The following is a 16,796-nucleotide window of genomic DNA, read 5'->3' on the forward strand; positions in this document are numbered from 1 at the left end:
GATGGAAAAAAGTTTTCGGACACCCTTAAAATTTTACACAATCTCAAATATTATCATGAAATATTTGTGGAAAAATCTTTTTTGTGTTTCAAAAGGTGTGGCTGCATTAGACAGATACAAACAAATACAAATTATATTTTTTTGTTTATTGTTTACAAGAAAAACTAACAAAACTAAATTCTTGACAGTTTCAATATGTCAGTTCTCAACATTGTCGGTATCAAAGTCAACAAATAACAGAGAATGTGTTCAAAACTGAACAAAAAATAAATAAACCATCACATCATCAAATTAATATTTAGTAGTCCTGCCATTGGCACGTAGTAGAGCTCTAATCCTGGCTGGCATGTTCCCCACAAGCCTTTCACACTGATGAGGGGTAATCTTGTCCCATTCTTCTTGAATTACTGCTTTTAATTCTTCTAAATTCTTTGGTTTATGCTTTGAAACAGACCTATTGATAATCCACCACAGATTTTCAATGGGGCTCATGTCCGGGGATTGAGCTGGCCACTCTAAGACCTGGATACTGTGCTCCTGCAGCCAAGTTCTACTGGCCTTGGATGTGTGGCAAGGGGCATTATCTTGTTGAAACATCCAGTTTTTACCTCGACAGAACAGTGCACGCGCAGAAGGGAGCATGTGGGTTTCGAGAATGGTACAATACTTTGTAGACTTCAATGTGCCATCACAGACAGTGAGATGACCAACACCAGCAGCACTCATGCATCCCCAAACCATGATACTGCCTCCACCATGCTTGACAGTAGGTACTGTACATGCTGGAGATAATGCTTCGCCTGGCCTTCTGCGTACCCTCACATTAGTAGGAGGAAGATAAAGCTGGAAACTGGACTCATCTGACCACAAAATCTTCTTCCAATTCCTGGCTGTCCAGTTCTTGTGTGCCTGGGCCCAATGACGCCGGGCTAACCTCTGTCTCTCATTGATCAGGGGCTTCTTGATAGCCTTGTAGGACCTTAAGCCATGATCTAAAAGTCGGCCACGTACAGTGCGGGTGGAACACTGGACACCAGTTTGGTTTGACCATTGCTGCTGAAGCTCCTGTGATGTCATTCGGCGGTTTTGCCTGCACATGCGGATCAGGATGCGGTCATTTCTTGCTGAAGAAACCCTTGGACGCCCAGATCTTGGTTTGTCTTCCAAGCTGTTGGTTTGTCTGTATTTCTGCAGAGTGTATCCAACTGCTGAAGGACTGCATCTGCACTTCCTGGCTATCTGGCGGCAGCTGTAACCTTCCTGGCTGAGAATCTTTATCTTCAGGCGTGTTTCCTGCGTTAGGTTCCTTGTTTTAGCCATTTTTGTGTCTGAAGAACTTTCAAATGTGCTGGCTTTATGTAGACACGAAGCTTGGCAACAAAAATTGTGTCTTTTAATAAAAAGAACGACCTTCATCACTGGTACCAAAATGACCCAATACTCAAAATTTCTTATGTATTTTTATGGAACCAATCAATTTTAAGTTTTTAATGGCTTTTTTAGGATTTATTTAGTATTTTGGCTATGACTGTACTAAAAGAAATTGCACTTGAAGACCTAAGAGTGATTCTTAATGCAATATTTCACAAATGCATGGGGTGTCCGAAAACTTTTTTCCACCACTGTATGTCAGTATGGAGAGCAGAGTTAGCATTAGCATAGTTAAAGTTTTGACAGCAAACATAGCAAAGTGCAGTTTTTTGATGTAAACCAGACCCTGTAGCTTCCTTCTACTATCTACCCAAAACTCCATCGTAGCAAATATTATCGTATGTTTTACAACCACTAACGCTGTATCAGCCACTGCCAGTTAGCCTACAAGCTAACATAGAACATAAACAAATAAAAGATGCTAACAACCCTACCATTCTGATACGCCTTCTAGTCGCCAATTTTGGTTCATGACAGACTTCTCATTTGAGTCTGGGTCTGACTGAGGCTCAAACATGTATGGATAATTCTCTCTGATGTATCCTTCAATGCTAATGCTAGCTGCCTAGCACCTAGATACCTAGTGGTGGTAGGGGCAGAGGCCAGATCCAGAACTTCTCAGTGATGGAAAAGAGCAGATCTGCTTCCACGCCCTTCTCTAAGGGTTTTTTTTTTTTTCTGCTTTTCTATGTGTGAAATCCATGTTAAACAAAATATCAATACATTAATTGGTATTTTTATATACTTTATATACATTAATTGGTATTTTTATATACTTTAGTGGAGGGCAATTTGCACTGTGTTGGCAAACCATATGGTAGGGTTACTCCTTCTGAAAATCCCTTTAAGGGACTTCACTTAAAGTTAATTTTTCATTCATTCATTTTCTGTAACCGCTTATCCTGTTAGGGGTTGCAAGGGGGACTGGAGCCTATCCCAGCTGACATTGGGCTGACATTGGACTATCACAGGGCTGACACATAGAGACAGACAACCATTCGTGTTCACATTTACACCTAGGGGAAATTTAGAGCCACCAATTAACCTGTATGTCTTTGGACTGTGGGAGGAAGCCAGAGTACTCATGCTGACATGAGAAGAACATGCAAACTCCCTACCTTGGGTTCGAACCAGGAACCCTCTTGCTATAAGGCAACAATGCTAACCACTTGACAACGTGCCACTCTTCACTTAAAGTGATTATAAAAATAGGGCATAGAGAACCACAGCTTTATGATTTAAACCTGAAATGTTAAAGGTACCTTGTGAAGTTTCTGACCACTAGTGGTCCCTATTTTACTTTGCACTAGCATGTGGAGACACCATTCCACACCAGTGTAGCCATATCCCAACAAAGGCAAAGCAGAAGAGGACTAGCTGTTAAAATTGGATGGAAAAAATTTACAATCTAAAAAATTTTTTAAAAATCTACTTGACAAATGTTTCATGAGGAAGGAAATGCATTTGTAAGACCTCAAGGATTCACACAATCTGTTTTAGTGATAAACACAGAAAGTAACTTTCCTTTGTACCTTTAAGGGTGACATGATGAACATGACTGTTTGTGACTTCTGCTGACTAAACTACTGTCGTTGTATTCAGTGGGAAGATGTCTCAGTCAGTATGACATGTCAAAAATATGACTAAACTTTAAATGAATTTTCAATCAAAAGGCTTCACATCATTTAAATTTAAATAGTGGGGAATGTGTAACTTAACAAGTAGAGATGACAAAACCAGAACACAGGGAAAGTGACTACATCATTTTAATCCAGAGATTTGGAGGGCATGTGATTTCTGGGACAAAGAGAGAGTGAGAGAGAGAAGCCTCAAGGCATATTGTGTGGGTGTGTATACGAATTTGTGCTTGCCAGTGACCCCTCTATAACTCTTACTGCATTAGGGGTATTAAAAACATCAGAGTCCATTCTGCTTACGACTGGGAAAGCAGACAGCTAAGTGGAGATGGTCCTCCCACACCGGGGGGAATCCACCGCATCAGCAGAAATCATGCCGGAGGTGGAGTTTCTGGCCAATAATGCCAACTGATGGTTTTCTGTTTTTACACTGTCGAATCATTACAACACCCGGGCCTCCACACGAGGAGGGAGAGGGCTGCTTCCATGATCAGAAATCAATGCCCATGAACTGTGACCTGACAGTGTATGAATCCCATTATATAAATACAACAAAAGACTGCTGACTATGCTGTGATTCAAAATCAAATCAAGTTAATTTCCATTTGATCCATATATACTATGGCTGTAAAAGCTAGTGTATTTGTGCAGAATCGTCAAGGTTCAGGGGGTCGTGGTCCTGTGCACGCTGCCACACGCAGAATACATGGTATGCAGATTACTGCACATAATGTGGAACCAAAGTTTACAGGTACAAGTTTTGCCCAGAAAGTTTTAGCCAGTAACATGCTGAGGTTAGCAGCACAAGCAGATTGGCATACGAGTCAGTCACACTATGGCGAGCGCAAATGAAACACCACAGCTGGAAGACCCGTGAACAGGTTCCCAGTCAGCTACAACAGCAGTGGAGAAAGAGTTGTGTATAAGACGAGGACAGTGTGTCACTGCTGCTCCACATCTGTAGGGTGTATGAGTGGAAAAACATCCAACATGCTGAAGCACATTCAACAGTACCACCCAGATATGCCAATAGGCCCGTTTCCACCGCAGGAACTTCGGGGTAATTTTACGGGGCCGGGGCCGTTGGTGCGTGTCTCCACCGCAGGAACCACCCCCGAAGGACAGAGTTCCGGAACTTTTACGGGGGCTAAACAAGTCCCTGCCTCGGGGTAGGTACTCAGAACGGCCCCGAAAGACTCCCGGCGGGGGCTTGGGGATTACTTGGTGCTGACTGGATATACTGAAGGAGGGATGTGACGTCACCAGAAAGCAACAAAATAGCCGGCATTTTTAAAACTCAGCAGACAAGGGTTAGCTCGTTTATATAGCTTTCGCCGCCATGTAAAAAAAAACTCACTAAATGGCCCGTGAAAAAAATATTCTTTCCAGCGGATATCTTAGTTACAACATGATTGAGCTAGCAAAGCAGTTTTGTGTTGATATGTGTGGTATTTATTCAGTTTTGGGAAATCACGATGTCTAGAAAGCATCAGCTAACAGCAGCAGCAAAGCTAACATCAGGATGTCATCTGTTAAAAGCCTCCCGTTGTCGGATACGACATGAAACTACTCCAGTTAGCTCAATCATGTTGTGACTAAGACATCCGCTGGAAAAAATATTTTTTTCACGGGCCATTTAGAGAGTTATTACAGACACCGCTATCGGCTAACGGCGTCCCTACGTCGCCCCGGTCAAAATGGTCGCGTAACGATTACGTCACATCCAGAGGCAGCCCGTAACTTTACAGGAACCTTCCTCGTACTCCACTCAGTGGAGACACGGCGGTTGAGAGGGCCGAACGAGAGGACGTTCCTGTAGTAGTTCCTGCCCCCCAAATAGTACCAGGAACTTCTTCAGTGGAAACGTGCCCAATCTCCAGGATGATAAGTGTTTGGGTGGACTGAATGTTTAAATATAGCCAAGGTGTAACTAATTGAAACACTACTCCTAAAGCAGTTTTTTAGGGTGCATTTTAGGGTACGGCAGCATTTACAAGTGGACCAGATAAAATGCCTTGCGCGAGAAAGCTGCTCTTGATTGGTCAGAATTTCCTTGCGAGAAAAATCCAGGAAGTAAACAGAACATTAACGAAGAGTACATTTGCAAGATAAATGTGACACTTTCTAATGTCACAATGGAGGGACAGCTACGCAGGTTGATTTTAGCGCTGGTCATCGTGGACTATATTGCTGTCATTGTTCATTTTAGTCAAACCATACAGTTTGAAAACGAGGCGTGGCTCCAACTAGAAAACAATGCTTTGATGCACTGAATGCCCTGAATGTGCATATTAAGGCAGTACAGACAGAAATAAACAAACAAATTCACTGATGTGCTTGGAGAGGGAAAACAAATCCTTATTTAATAATTGTACAATATTAAGGATTTGTTCTGGAAAAGTTGCCACTTGGTACAATGAAACAGCTCCTCTGTGTCCCTACCTCTCACTATGATGCATTGCAGTTTGTTTCAGTGCCATGTTATCAATCATTTTGTCCAACTGTATTAAATCACTAGCGGACTGGTTCTGCTCCAACTTTCATTTATCTGTATTTATCCTCTTTTAAATCTCCAGGGTGAGTTTTTAATTCAGCATCATAAACAGAAGCTCTGCTCATAAAAATGTTGAAATCTCAGAACTAATATTCAGGCGGGTTTTTAGGCAAAATATCACAAACAACACATAACACCCTCCCATATGTATCTGTCTCACTTGTCAAAATGGGTTTCCTTTAAAATAGCCCTGAGCATTTCATCATGGCTCCATCCCAAGTGATTACTGGCCTGGTGACAGGCAGCCCAGAGACTCACTTTTGATTGACATTACCTCAAGTCAGTGAATTTCAGCTGAAACATTAACAGTGTATCTCTCATTTGACCTCTATGCTGCAGATCTAAACTTCTGGAAACACGGTGAGGTGAACTGACCATAACCTAATGTAGCACTAATAAAAAGACATCCTATGAAATGGCTGCAAGTCAATTCATTTTTTTCATGTGTGTGTAAGCATGTGGTCGGAGTACTCACAGCTGGCACTGGTCTCCTTTGATCCCCTTGGTGGTGCAGAAACACTTGCCAGTTAACACCTGGCACACACTTGCATGACCGTTACACTTACAGGCTGGAAGGGGCGACAGAACACAGATGGAAAGGAAGAAAGGTGGGGAGAAAACAGGGGGAACAGAAACAGTGTTGATTAGCATCCAATAAAGCTGAAAGTGTGGATTTAGTAAAGTGTTTATATGTGCTTGCACACATACACATGTTAAGTTTAAAGCTTTGAATTCAGGATCTCCTGAGGGCTCAATAACCGTACAATTCCTTCAACTTGTGCCATAACAGTTGTTTTTCCCCACTTTAAAGCACTGGGCTAGCAGTTTCCCATTGCTGGCAGTGTTTGTGCTAAGCTAAGCTACCGACTCCTCTTCTGCTGTACTGCACACGCAGAGATGAAATTGATATCGATCTGGCTGAGATGGTAAACAAGTGTATTTCCCAAAAGATTGGCTGAACTTCAAAGATCTGAGACATGATGGAGAAAATATGCCCCCCCTAGATAGGACACCACGATACCCACCAGGCATGTGTGTGTGGAATATAAACAGTGCGGCGCTAGATGTGTGAATTGGCTCCTTAAGTGCTTCTGGTGTGGCAGCCTTTCAGGTTTGCACTTTTCAGTTGACTGGGCTTTAAACCACTGAGAAGGTGTATTACAGAGGGGTCAGTGGACACAGCTCGAAACCTCCACCCTAGCACATTTCCCAAGATGGTGCGTATGAATATTTCAGGTGACAGGATTGCTTTTAACTGAGTGTCTTAGCACTTTTTCCTGCACTTGTTGTTATCGACAGCTGGTGATAAAGGATTTCGTTGTACTGTGTGCAAGTCATGCTGGGATAGGAGGGTGTGCTGGATGCCCACTGTACATAAAACAAACAAACATCCATCTGTATGCAGCAGAGGTGAGACCAAGTCATTGTTCTGCAAGTCACAAGTCTCAAGTTTCTGCGCTCAAGTCACTCAAGTCAAGACTGACAAGTCCCAAAACAAGCCCTAAACTTTGAGTTTCAAGTCCTAAACAAGTCATAATGCACTTTCACTAAATGTAATCTTTGGGGGAAGACACCAAGTGTTTTCTAGGGCTGCCCCCGACTAGTCGCCCGCATGTTTACGATATTAATGTAATTATTAAATTATTTATTTTGGGCGGGGCAACACAATGGTTTGAGTTCAAGGTGTGAGAAAGAATAGTATCAGTAACATTGTTAACACTGTGCTACATTACAGAGAAATACAAAACCGCCCACTGAGCAAGCAACGTCTGTGGACGTCCAAGTCTAGTTGATATCACGTCTGTGTACATGATATCAACTAGACTTGGACGTCCACAGACGTTGCTTGCTCAGTGGGCGTACTAATGAACCTTCATTAATATAGGCCTATATTTTATCTACAAGTGCACGTCACACACTGAGCGAGCCGCCTGTTAATGACGCTGTCGGCAAAGCAGTAATGATTGTGCTAAGTGGCTAATGGGCATGTAGCTACTGACATGTTGCAGATGATACGTCATGTTTGTAGTCGACCAATGAAGATGAGTTTACATATCACCTTGGGTTCGTCCTTCACCTTCTCAAAATGATCTCACACTTTGGATTTCCTGCCCGACATGTTATTAACTAGCCTGTGGAATAACCACAGGTACCAGCCCTGGAAATTAACCTGACTCCTGTCTGACTGCTGAGCGTGGCCTCTTCCTGTGTCTGTCCTTTCGAATTAAATTCCCACATGGTCCAGTCATATAGGTTTTGATCTATTTGACAAGACGCAGCTTCTAATTGAGTTTCATGCTTGCCTGTTTTTTTTTTTTTCTGTGACTAAGCAAGCAATGAAATCGTACCAATTGATGACCTTTCTGGTCGACTGTTTGGTCAACTACTAGTGGGCAGCTCTAGTATTTTCAGGTCAAAAGGCTCACTGGTCACTGGTCTTCAAGTCCAGGTCAAGTTGCAAGTCTTTTTTCATTCTGTCAGGCCAAATTTGTGACTAGAGTCAGACTCAAGTCCAAGTCATGTGACTCGAGTTCACACCTCTGGCATGCAATAATGGCACATAATGACTTTGAGTCGTCACGTCCTCAGGCTCTGAAAGAATAAGAAGAATATTCCCTTCACAGATGCTCACCTGTGTAGTTTCACTTTACAGGTTACAGCTATAACCTGTGCATTAACAGATGGCATCTGAGACCATAAAGCTCCCAGGTGTAGCTGTGTGTGTGTGTGTGTGTGTGTGTGTGTGTGTGTGTGTGTGTCTGCGGCTCACAGTCTGGCAATTCAAACAAAAGCCCCCATGTAATTTTTCAGGAATGCTATTCATGTTTCATAAGGGACAGGGAGTGTGGGTAAAGCTCCTCTAATAGCGGTCGTCAGTCATTTATTTAATAACAACCTGAGACTGTTATCAAGTGCACATACAGTTATTTCATATTTGGTTAAATGCTCATTCCTATGCTAACAGCCTTATGTTTTTTCTCCACATTAAATTCAGCTAGCATTATGCGCTTTTGCTCTGAAAACAAGAATGCTGTATAAATTATGGGCTGCAGTCACTCCAGAAAATTTATTCTGCATCGAGCAGGAGACGCAGATAATAAATCTGCACCGTGTGCGATTCAAAAACTCAATCAAGCAGCTTTATATGCAGAGAGACAAACATGAGTACCACACCCTGAATTAATACAACAATTAAATCATTGCAGATATATTTGTTGGTACCCTGCCTTTACAACGTCAGTGTATGTATCCAAAATCCTGACATGATGCATTTAGATTTTCAACAAAGCTTTACGGTGCAGGAAAACACAGTAACACAAGAAGTCAGTAGTTGACCTTCAGCTTCACCTGCACTTCCCACATCTGCTTCACACTCACTCTAATGTCAAGAAAACACAGTTAATCTTGACATTTCTCCATCTTATGTGAGAGTGGTGTTTTCCACACAGCAGAAACAAACCAACAGAGGCCAGATGTTTATTCTACCTTTACTTGTTTTTCTGTTTAACTTAATGAAACCAACAGATGGAGGAATATTTTCATTAATCAAACAGGACAGACTAATTGCCACCAGGTTCTTATCAGCACACACTAGTACCCTCTGTTGGTTGAGATGCTGTATTGCCGTCTGTCTGTCAAGCAAGGCTCTAATTAAAATTCAATAAGTAGATGATATTCCTCTAAGAGTTTGATTATCATGTACACACAGCAGGTCTTGTCCAAATAAAAGAGAACGTAATTTGTGTATTTGTTTAAAACCTGATTGTTGACTGGAAGGAAACGTGCACAGATGATGAAGGTGGTGAGGGTTAAACTCCATCAATCCACTCCTTCGACAAAATGGTAACAAGCAAATCCATTAAGTCGTATGTGTGCGGAATAGTTAAGCATCTGTGGCGATGCGGCACTCACCCTGGCATTTGCCGCCATTGGTCGGGTCTCCATGATAACCAGGCATGCAGGTCTGGCAGTGAGGGCCAGTGGTGAGGTTACGGCACTGCTCGCACACACTGCCGTTCACACACGTGCTGTGGCCATTACACTGGCAGGCTGAGAGAGAAACAGAGAGTAAGTTTTACTACTTAGATATTGAGGAACATATGTGCACATGAATTTCAGATCTTAACACACCGAGCATCTCATGGCTACCACAGTTAATGCACCCTAATTGTGGGTTACACTGGGGGGCAGGGAGCGAGCCAACACAAGGTGGAACTAACTCAGATTTTTATTTTCAATGATTAGGAGCAAGAAGGGTGAATTTCTGCCAACATGCTGGCAGTCACAATCTCCATCTGTCTGCAGGTCCCACAGGACCCTGTTTTACAGAGTCATTTTTGAATAGTTTGAGTCGAAGTCACACAATCATGCTGATCGTGCTCCCCGTAGCTAATAAACAGCGAGGATTTGACACGGGCCCAACGAAACTTACATCTAGGGTTGTTGTTATTGCTTCCTGGAAAAGCAGCCAGACCCATTAGTCCTGTCAGTGGCTTGTGTCTGCCGTGTCATATTAATTACCATTTAATCAGACTTGCCTTTTAAAATATGCTTTGCAACTTTTAATGAACCTGCGTCAATGCGTCCAATGGGAAAACACAAATTAGACCTCTAATGGAAAAGAATACAGAAAAAAAGAAGTGTTTATTTTTGTTTTATGTAAGACTGGTTTGTATATTCATCAACGCATATCAAGGGTAACATTAACAGGAAACCAATTTCCAGGATTTATTCATCTTTACAATTAAGGGTCTTTCGACAGTGTTCATTAAATTAAGGTGAGAGAAAGAAGCGAACATGAAGTTAAATGAAGATGACTGGTTAAACATATGTAGGACGCAGTCCACCACATCAAGCTCAGATCCGTGGAGGGAATTCATCACAACAATTAACGCACGTTCAGCCAATCTACGAGAATTCTGCACAATCTTTTATCCAACTGACACAACTTTACTGCAAATTTGACTATTTAAATTGGGTAAAATCTCATTTCATTGCAGCCTTTCTCTCTACACACACACAGTGACGGGGCTAACTGTTAGCATCATACGACTAACACTGCCCAGCAGTTATTTACAGGTTTAACAACAGAGGTGAGTAGTCTCAGTGTTGGTGCTAAGTTGTTAATGGCTCAGTGTTGGATGTTAACTACTGCTGCAGGGCTTCTTCTCAAGCGGCAAAGTATGGGGCGCAGAGTAGGTCACCTAGGAGGGCAGGCTCCCCAGGTACAAAGGCTACATCCCCTTTCATGCTACTACTGTCCTATCAAATGAAGGCCAAGAAGCCCAAAAAATAATCTTTAAACAAACAAACAAACAAAAAAGCGGGAAAGTATGACGAGTAGTGACGAGATCATGTTGGTTGCGCTAACTGGGCTGAGAGCAGGAGGGGAGATGCTAACGGGGACGGTCCTTCATAATAAGCTCAAAATCCGTTCCAGCATCAAAACTATTTTTGCAATCTTCACTTGCCCCTGTGATGTCACTGCAAAAATCGCAATGTGCATCGCAATATTTATTTTATTTTTTTTTTTTAATCAGACATTTCAGGCTGCTTCAATCCCAAAACAGCCCAAGAAATCCTAGAGGGAATACTTTAGATTCTTTATAACTCCCTAAGTTAAAAATTCCCACAGCAACAAATCTGAACGTGGTCTTTTTTTTTTTTTGGAGTGTCCTAACATTTCTACTTATTGGGTAGACGTGGATGAAGCAATTAGATCAATATACAACTCAGAGATTTTAACTTCAGTGTTATGTATTTGGGAAACTTGTCAACTGGGCTGAAAAAGCGGAACAGATATTTGTTTTCAAATACTATTAAAGGCAGTAAAAAGCAATAATCAGATAATGGCTGAGTAAAAAGTCTCCAATAACCCCTGAATGAACAGAAATAATTTAGAAAATTCATATTATGGAACCACTGACTTCTTCTCTGAAACATGTAGCTAAAAAATGTGAATATAAATAAAAATATTGGAAAACATGAAAATCTTATGTGAATCTGAAGCAATCGTTTTATTGTATATATTTATTTTGTTTAGAGCACTTTGTTTTATTCTCCTCTGTGCTATGACAAACAGAATGGACTTTAGGTTATGAATGAGTGGACGACTCCTCCCCCCTTAAAAATAACCCTGGCATGGAACAAAAGGACATAAAGAACCAACAGTCCTTGACAATGTAGTGTTTTACATAAAGTCGAACATTTCGGTTTACCTGTTCTGTTCTTAACAAAAAAAGGCTGATGCATAAATTAACCTTGTTTGTATTGATTTTTCACCCTCATTAAGAATGGACTGTTACAATTAATTCCAGTTTTGAGAATGTAAAAATACCAAAGACACTGAGCTTCACACCTAAAGGCTTGAACCCATGATGAGGTAAAGTCTCACTGAAAAGCCTGCACATGTCACTTCAGATCTCTCACTATCTTTACACTTTATTGACACCAAGGAGCCACTGAGCACGCCTCACATTCTCACATTACACCTCGCACTGAGTACATCATCGTCTTACATGACGTGGTTGCGTGGACTGGGGCTTGATGACAGCATTAAATGGCACACTAGCGTACGGTTGCATAGAGTCAGCAGGGAGGGATTAGTTGCATAGGGAGGCTGTAACAGGAATCCTTGATCAGAACATCTTTTAAAACTTAAGACGCCACAGTCGATGGGTAATAACAACTGCTCAAGAAGATACACTTCTGATGCATGATCTGTAATTTCAGCAAGCAGCACAGGAAGTGGATCCCTTACCGGGGCAGTGAACGAAGGCCCACTCGTAGCCCTTGTCTTTGGGGCAGCTGCCCGGCTCCAGGATCATGTCCTGGGACTGGACCTGCTGGCCTTGCTTAGCCGGTCTCTTCATCGGCCCTCTGTAGGAGCCCTCCATGCACAGGCCCTTCCCCGTGCTGCTGGGATCGCCACACCAGCCGCACTCAGGCTGCTCCAGGCATTGGGAACATGTCCGCAAGCCCGAGCAGTTCTGGGCTGAAGGAGAAACAAAGGGTGAGAGACTTGTGTTGCACTTGAAAATACTTGCATGAAAACACTGATACATACACAGATAGAGGTACAGACAAACACACAGACAAACTCATACAGGCTATGGACATATGCCCATAAAATTATGCACATACACATACTGCATATTATCATAACTTAGGAAACAATACACACCTGCATATGAAAATATATGCAACACTTGTAAAATGACTGTAATATGATGTGCAGCATTCCTACACATTTTTATGGACAAAATTTCAAACCTTTTTCACGACTTTTCAAGCAGCCACAATAAAAAAAAAATCCATGACCATTCACAACTTTTAACACAAACAGATCTGTACACAAAATTTTAGTCTAAATATTAACTGTATTATTAACGTCGGCCCACAGACATGAAGCCGTAGAGCTCCCAGAGTCGGGGAGTGACAGTCTGTAGTTTGGGATGACACGTTGATTAATTTGTTTGGAAATAAGAATGCACTGTACCGTTAAACTACACTGGCCTACTTTCAGCACAGTTTAAACTAAATCAAAGTGAGCACTGGTGCTCCAAGTGACAACTGAATGCCCTAGGTTGCCCAGGTCAGTTGATTAATCTCAAAAATGCAGCACAATTTAAAAGTATTAGTGGGACATAGGTACAGTGTCTCTTTAAAGTGTTCCTACTTTGTTGTATTACAACCTGTAATTTCAATGTATTTTTATTTGGATTTTTTTGTGATACCTACACAAAACAGTCAAAATTGGCGAAATGAAATGAAAATAAAAAAAAAACATATTAACAATAAAATAAAACAAAAAAACCCCTGAAGCTGGTGAATGCAAATGTATACACCCCCTTTGCTTCGACACCCCAGCAGGCCTTATTTAGGGGTGTCATCACGAAGGGGGTGAAAACATGTGCATGCACCACTTTTCAGTTTTAATTTTTTTGAACAAATATTTTTTAAATTTATTCTACTTCACAAATTTTGACTATTTTGTGTAGAGCTATTACAAAAAAATCCCTAAAACTTCCATTTAAATCACACTTGCTGCACTTGTCCCACGTAGTTAAAATGCATCAACATAAGTGACGGTCAAAAAAACCGTCACACATCTACACACAGCTACACACAGCAGAGCTATGATACGTCAGCAGCTACAGAAAATAAATTTGCCGTTACGTTACATAATATGGTGGTCATCCACGCAATTTATTTAATGAAACAACAAAATTTCATGACTCTTCCAGGCCTGGAAAACAAGATTGTGGAATTCCATGACCTATTCAGGTTTTCCATGACCGTGTAAACCCTGGATGCATATATTTACATGACACTATTTATTATGCGCTCATTGTGATTAGTGTAATCGTAGTAATGATGGTATGTCATGACCTTTAAAATTTTTAAGCAGGAAAATCCTAACCAGGGACAGGAACCTTTCACAATGTTTTCTTGCACTGACCCTGACAAATAAACAAATAAATAAATAGATTTGTTTTCAGTATCAAAGTGGAATGTTTTCTATTACTGTTCTACTCCTCTGCTTTTTTAAAATACACTGAACAAAAATATAAACGCAACACTTTTGTTTTTGTTCCCATTTTTCATGAGCTGAACTCAAAGATCTAAAACATTTTCTATATACACAAAAGACCATTTCTCACAAATATTGTTCACAAATCTGTCTAAATCTGTGTTAGTGAGCACTTCTCCTTTGCTGAGATAATCCATCCCACCTCACAGGTATGGCATATCAAGATGCTGATTAGACAGCATGAATATTGCACAGGTGTGCCTTAGGCTGGCCACAATAAAAGGCCGCTCTGAAATGTGCAGTTTTGCTTTATTGGTGGGGTCTGGGGGGGTCAGTGTATAAACTAAAAAATGTTTATTGTCTTGATTTGTATTCCTTTGTTGGCCGTATTTGTCCATTTCTTCTTATTTTAACAATTGTTTACCAGGGTTTCACCTTGAAACAAACAGCAGTGCAAATTGTGATCAACTGCAAAGCACTAAAAATAACAAGGTCCAATGTCGTCACAAACAAGAATCCTGAAGGGTGTTGCTTTCAGGGATTTTATTTTGTAGGATTTCAGCTTCAGTCTTTCCTTCACCTTTAACAGGCCCTACAGATTAATGACATTAACGTGCTTTGCACCGAAAACACAAGCTGGTTATCTGGTGAGCTGTCAGGACAACAGATCTGAGAGCACATGAGAAGATAAGAAGCAGGTGTTGAGCTTTTAACAGCTGATTGAGAGGAGAAAAAGCCATAGAATGAGACAGAAAATGTGTCAGCAAGCCGAGGCCGGCGAAAAGTTTTTGATTTGAGCAAAGTTCAATGAAAGGTTTAAATGTGATGTGTGAAGTGGCAGCTCGCTCTAAAGCAAGGAACCCAAGGGAGCCGGGGAGCGATGCTGTTTTGTCAGCTGGGGGACGAACTTTCAGGCCACTAAATTGCTTGACAAGTTTCAGCACTGCCACTTGCCTGCCAGACAGACACTTCAGAAGGGGGGGGGGAAATGCCACTACTATTTTAAGGAGACAAACATTGAGTGCTTTTACCTCAGTTTATGTCAAACAAATCTCCAGCTATTCTGCTAATGGATGTGAAACCATGACAACGCGAGAACAATCAGCACAAAGTAAGGCCATTTAAGTTTGTTTTGACGACAGGATGCGAGTGGCAGATTTCTCACTAACATACCATTCTGAGGAGAGAAGCAGCTGGACGAGGACTTTTTGTCTCGCCACAACACAAAAGCACGCTCAAACACAAAATCTGCCGCACAAACAAAATTCACATTTATCCGTATGGATTTTGACAGATAAATCAATACGTGTGAACATGAGCAACTAAATCTGATGCCTGGAGCTGTTACATAAATTGGACAGTGATTATGAGTGGGGCTGCACGGCAAAACATGTGTCCCGTCATCCACTGTTAACAGTTTTCACCAGCCAAGCAAACACAACCTGTAATCCTGCCCTCAATTCTCTCCACAGCACCGTCTGAATTTATGTACGGAAGCTTTCAAGGGCTTTTCTTTTTAATAAAAACAAGTTTAATTCCAGCATTTAATCAAAAATGACGTCATACGAAAATACTATTTTTGAGGTAAAACTCTACAAGTTTGTATTTCATAAAATCAGTTTACTGTACATCCACTTTGCTGTCCATCATCTCCAGGGGTTACATTTACTCTAATCTGTATCTACAGGCTGTTTCACTGCTCGCAAAGTGTTCTTGCTGGATTTCACAGAGACTCTAAATACTGATCAGAATGACGACTTCGCCACTTCAGTATCTGTTTTTTTTTCTGTCTTGACATGCCTCAAAATGCACCCTGCAATCAACAGATGGCAAATGTCGCTTTAAATCAAAATCCATATGCGGAGAAGAAGGGGTTCTTTACTACCGCTGTTGTGCACAAAGGATGCAGTCAAGCCGGGGCCTCTTAAAATATGATGAAATCTTGTTTTTAAGTCTTAAGTATACTTGTGAATATCATGATGGCAGAGATACAGAATAAGTATTTGCCTATTCTGGCTAAAAACAAAGGGCTGCCCTATCTTTTACAGCTAGGGTTGCCACCATAATCAGTTCATCTGCAGATTATTTTCTCAGTTAACTGATTTTTTTTTTTGACCATCGTGAATTACAAATGAAAAATTCCCAAAGCCCAAGGTGACAAATTTAAATTGCTCATTTTGTTCAACCCAACAGTCCAAATCACAGAGATGCATTTCAATTTATGATTCATAAAGCAGTGAATTCTCACATTTTTAAAACTGGAGCTTGTGATGTTTGCCAGTTTTTGTTTGAAAAATTACTGAAACAGTGAATCAATTATCAAAATACCTGTCAAGTGATTTTAATTTAAAGCAGCTGTGCGGAACTTTTCGTTTTAGTTGATTATAGCGCCCCTTTGGTCGAAGCGGTATGACACCCACAGCCTGGTGTCGTAAAATTCCGACTGCAGCCGGCAATTACCGCATGCATTTGTTTTGGAGAGCGAGAGGATTAACTAACGTCAGGTCAGTCCAAGTAATTAGTGGAAACAGCAAAATTACTCAGTAAATTCTCCTGTCGTGTTTCTGTTCTGAGCTAATCTAATCTGTTGTGTATTTTGAGCTACTAAGGCTACCGTAGTAGTGTGAGCCTCAAGTTATTC

At 41.2% G+C, this 16,796-nt stretch overlaps 1 protein-coding gene across 1 annotated transcript in view; it reads right to left on the reverse strand.

Annotated features, from left to right (window-relative positions):
- atrnl1b (attractin-like 1b) overlaps positions 1–16,796 on the reverse strand; it is a 114,877-nt gene that overhangs the window by 64,018 nt on the left and 34,063 nt on the right. The window contains exons 18-20 of the mRNA XM_033611297.2: positions 12,383–12,616; positions 9,535–9,672; positions 6,098–6,191 (exon numbers count right to left, since the gene is read on the reverse strand). Of these exons, the coding sequence (XP_033467188.1) occupies positions 6,098–6,191; positions 9,535–9,672; positions 12,383–12,616 (466 nt within the window). The remainder of the gene's footprint in view (positions 1–6,097; positions 6,192–9,534; positions 9,673–12,382; positions 12,617–16,796) is intronic.

Source organism: Epinephelus lanceolatus, chromosome 21 (genome assembly GCF_041903045.1).
Source record: "Epinephelus lanceolatus isolate andai-2023 chromosome 21, ASM4190304v1, whole genome shotgun sequence".
NCBI classification, from domain to species: Eukaryota; Metazoa; Chordata; class Actinopteri; order Perciformes; family Serranidae; genus Epinephelus; species Epinephelus lanceolatus.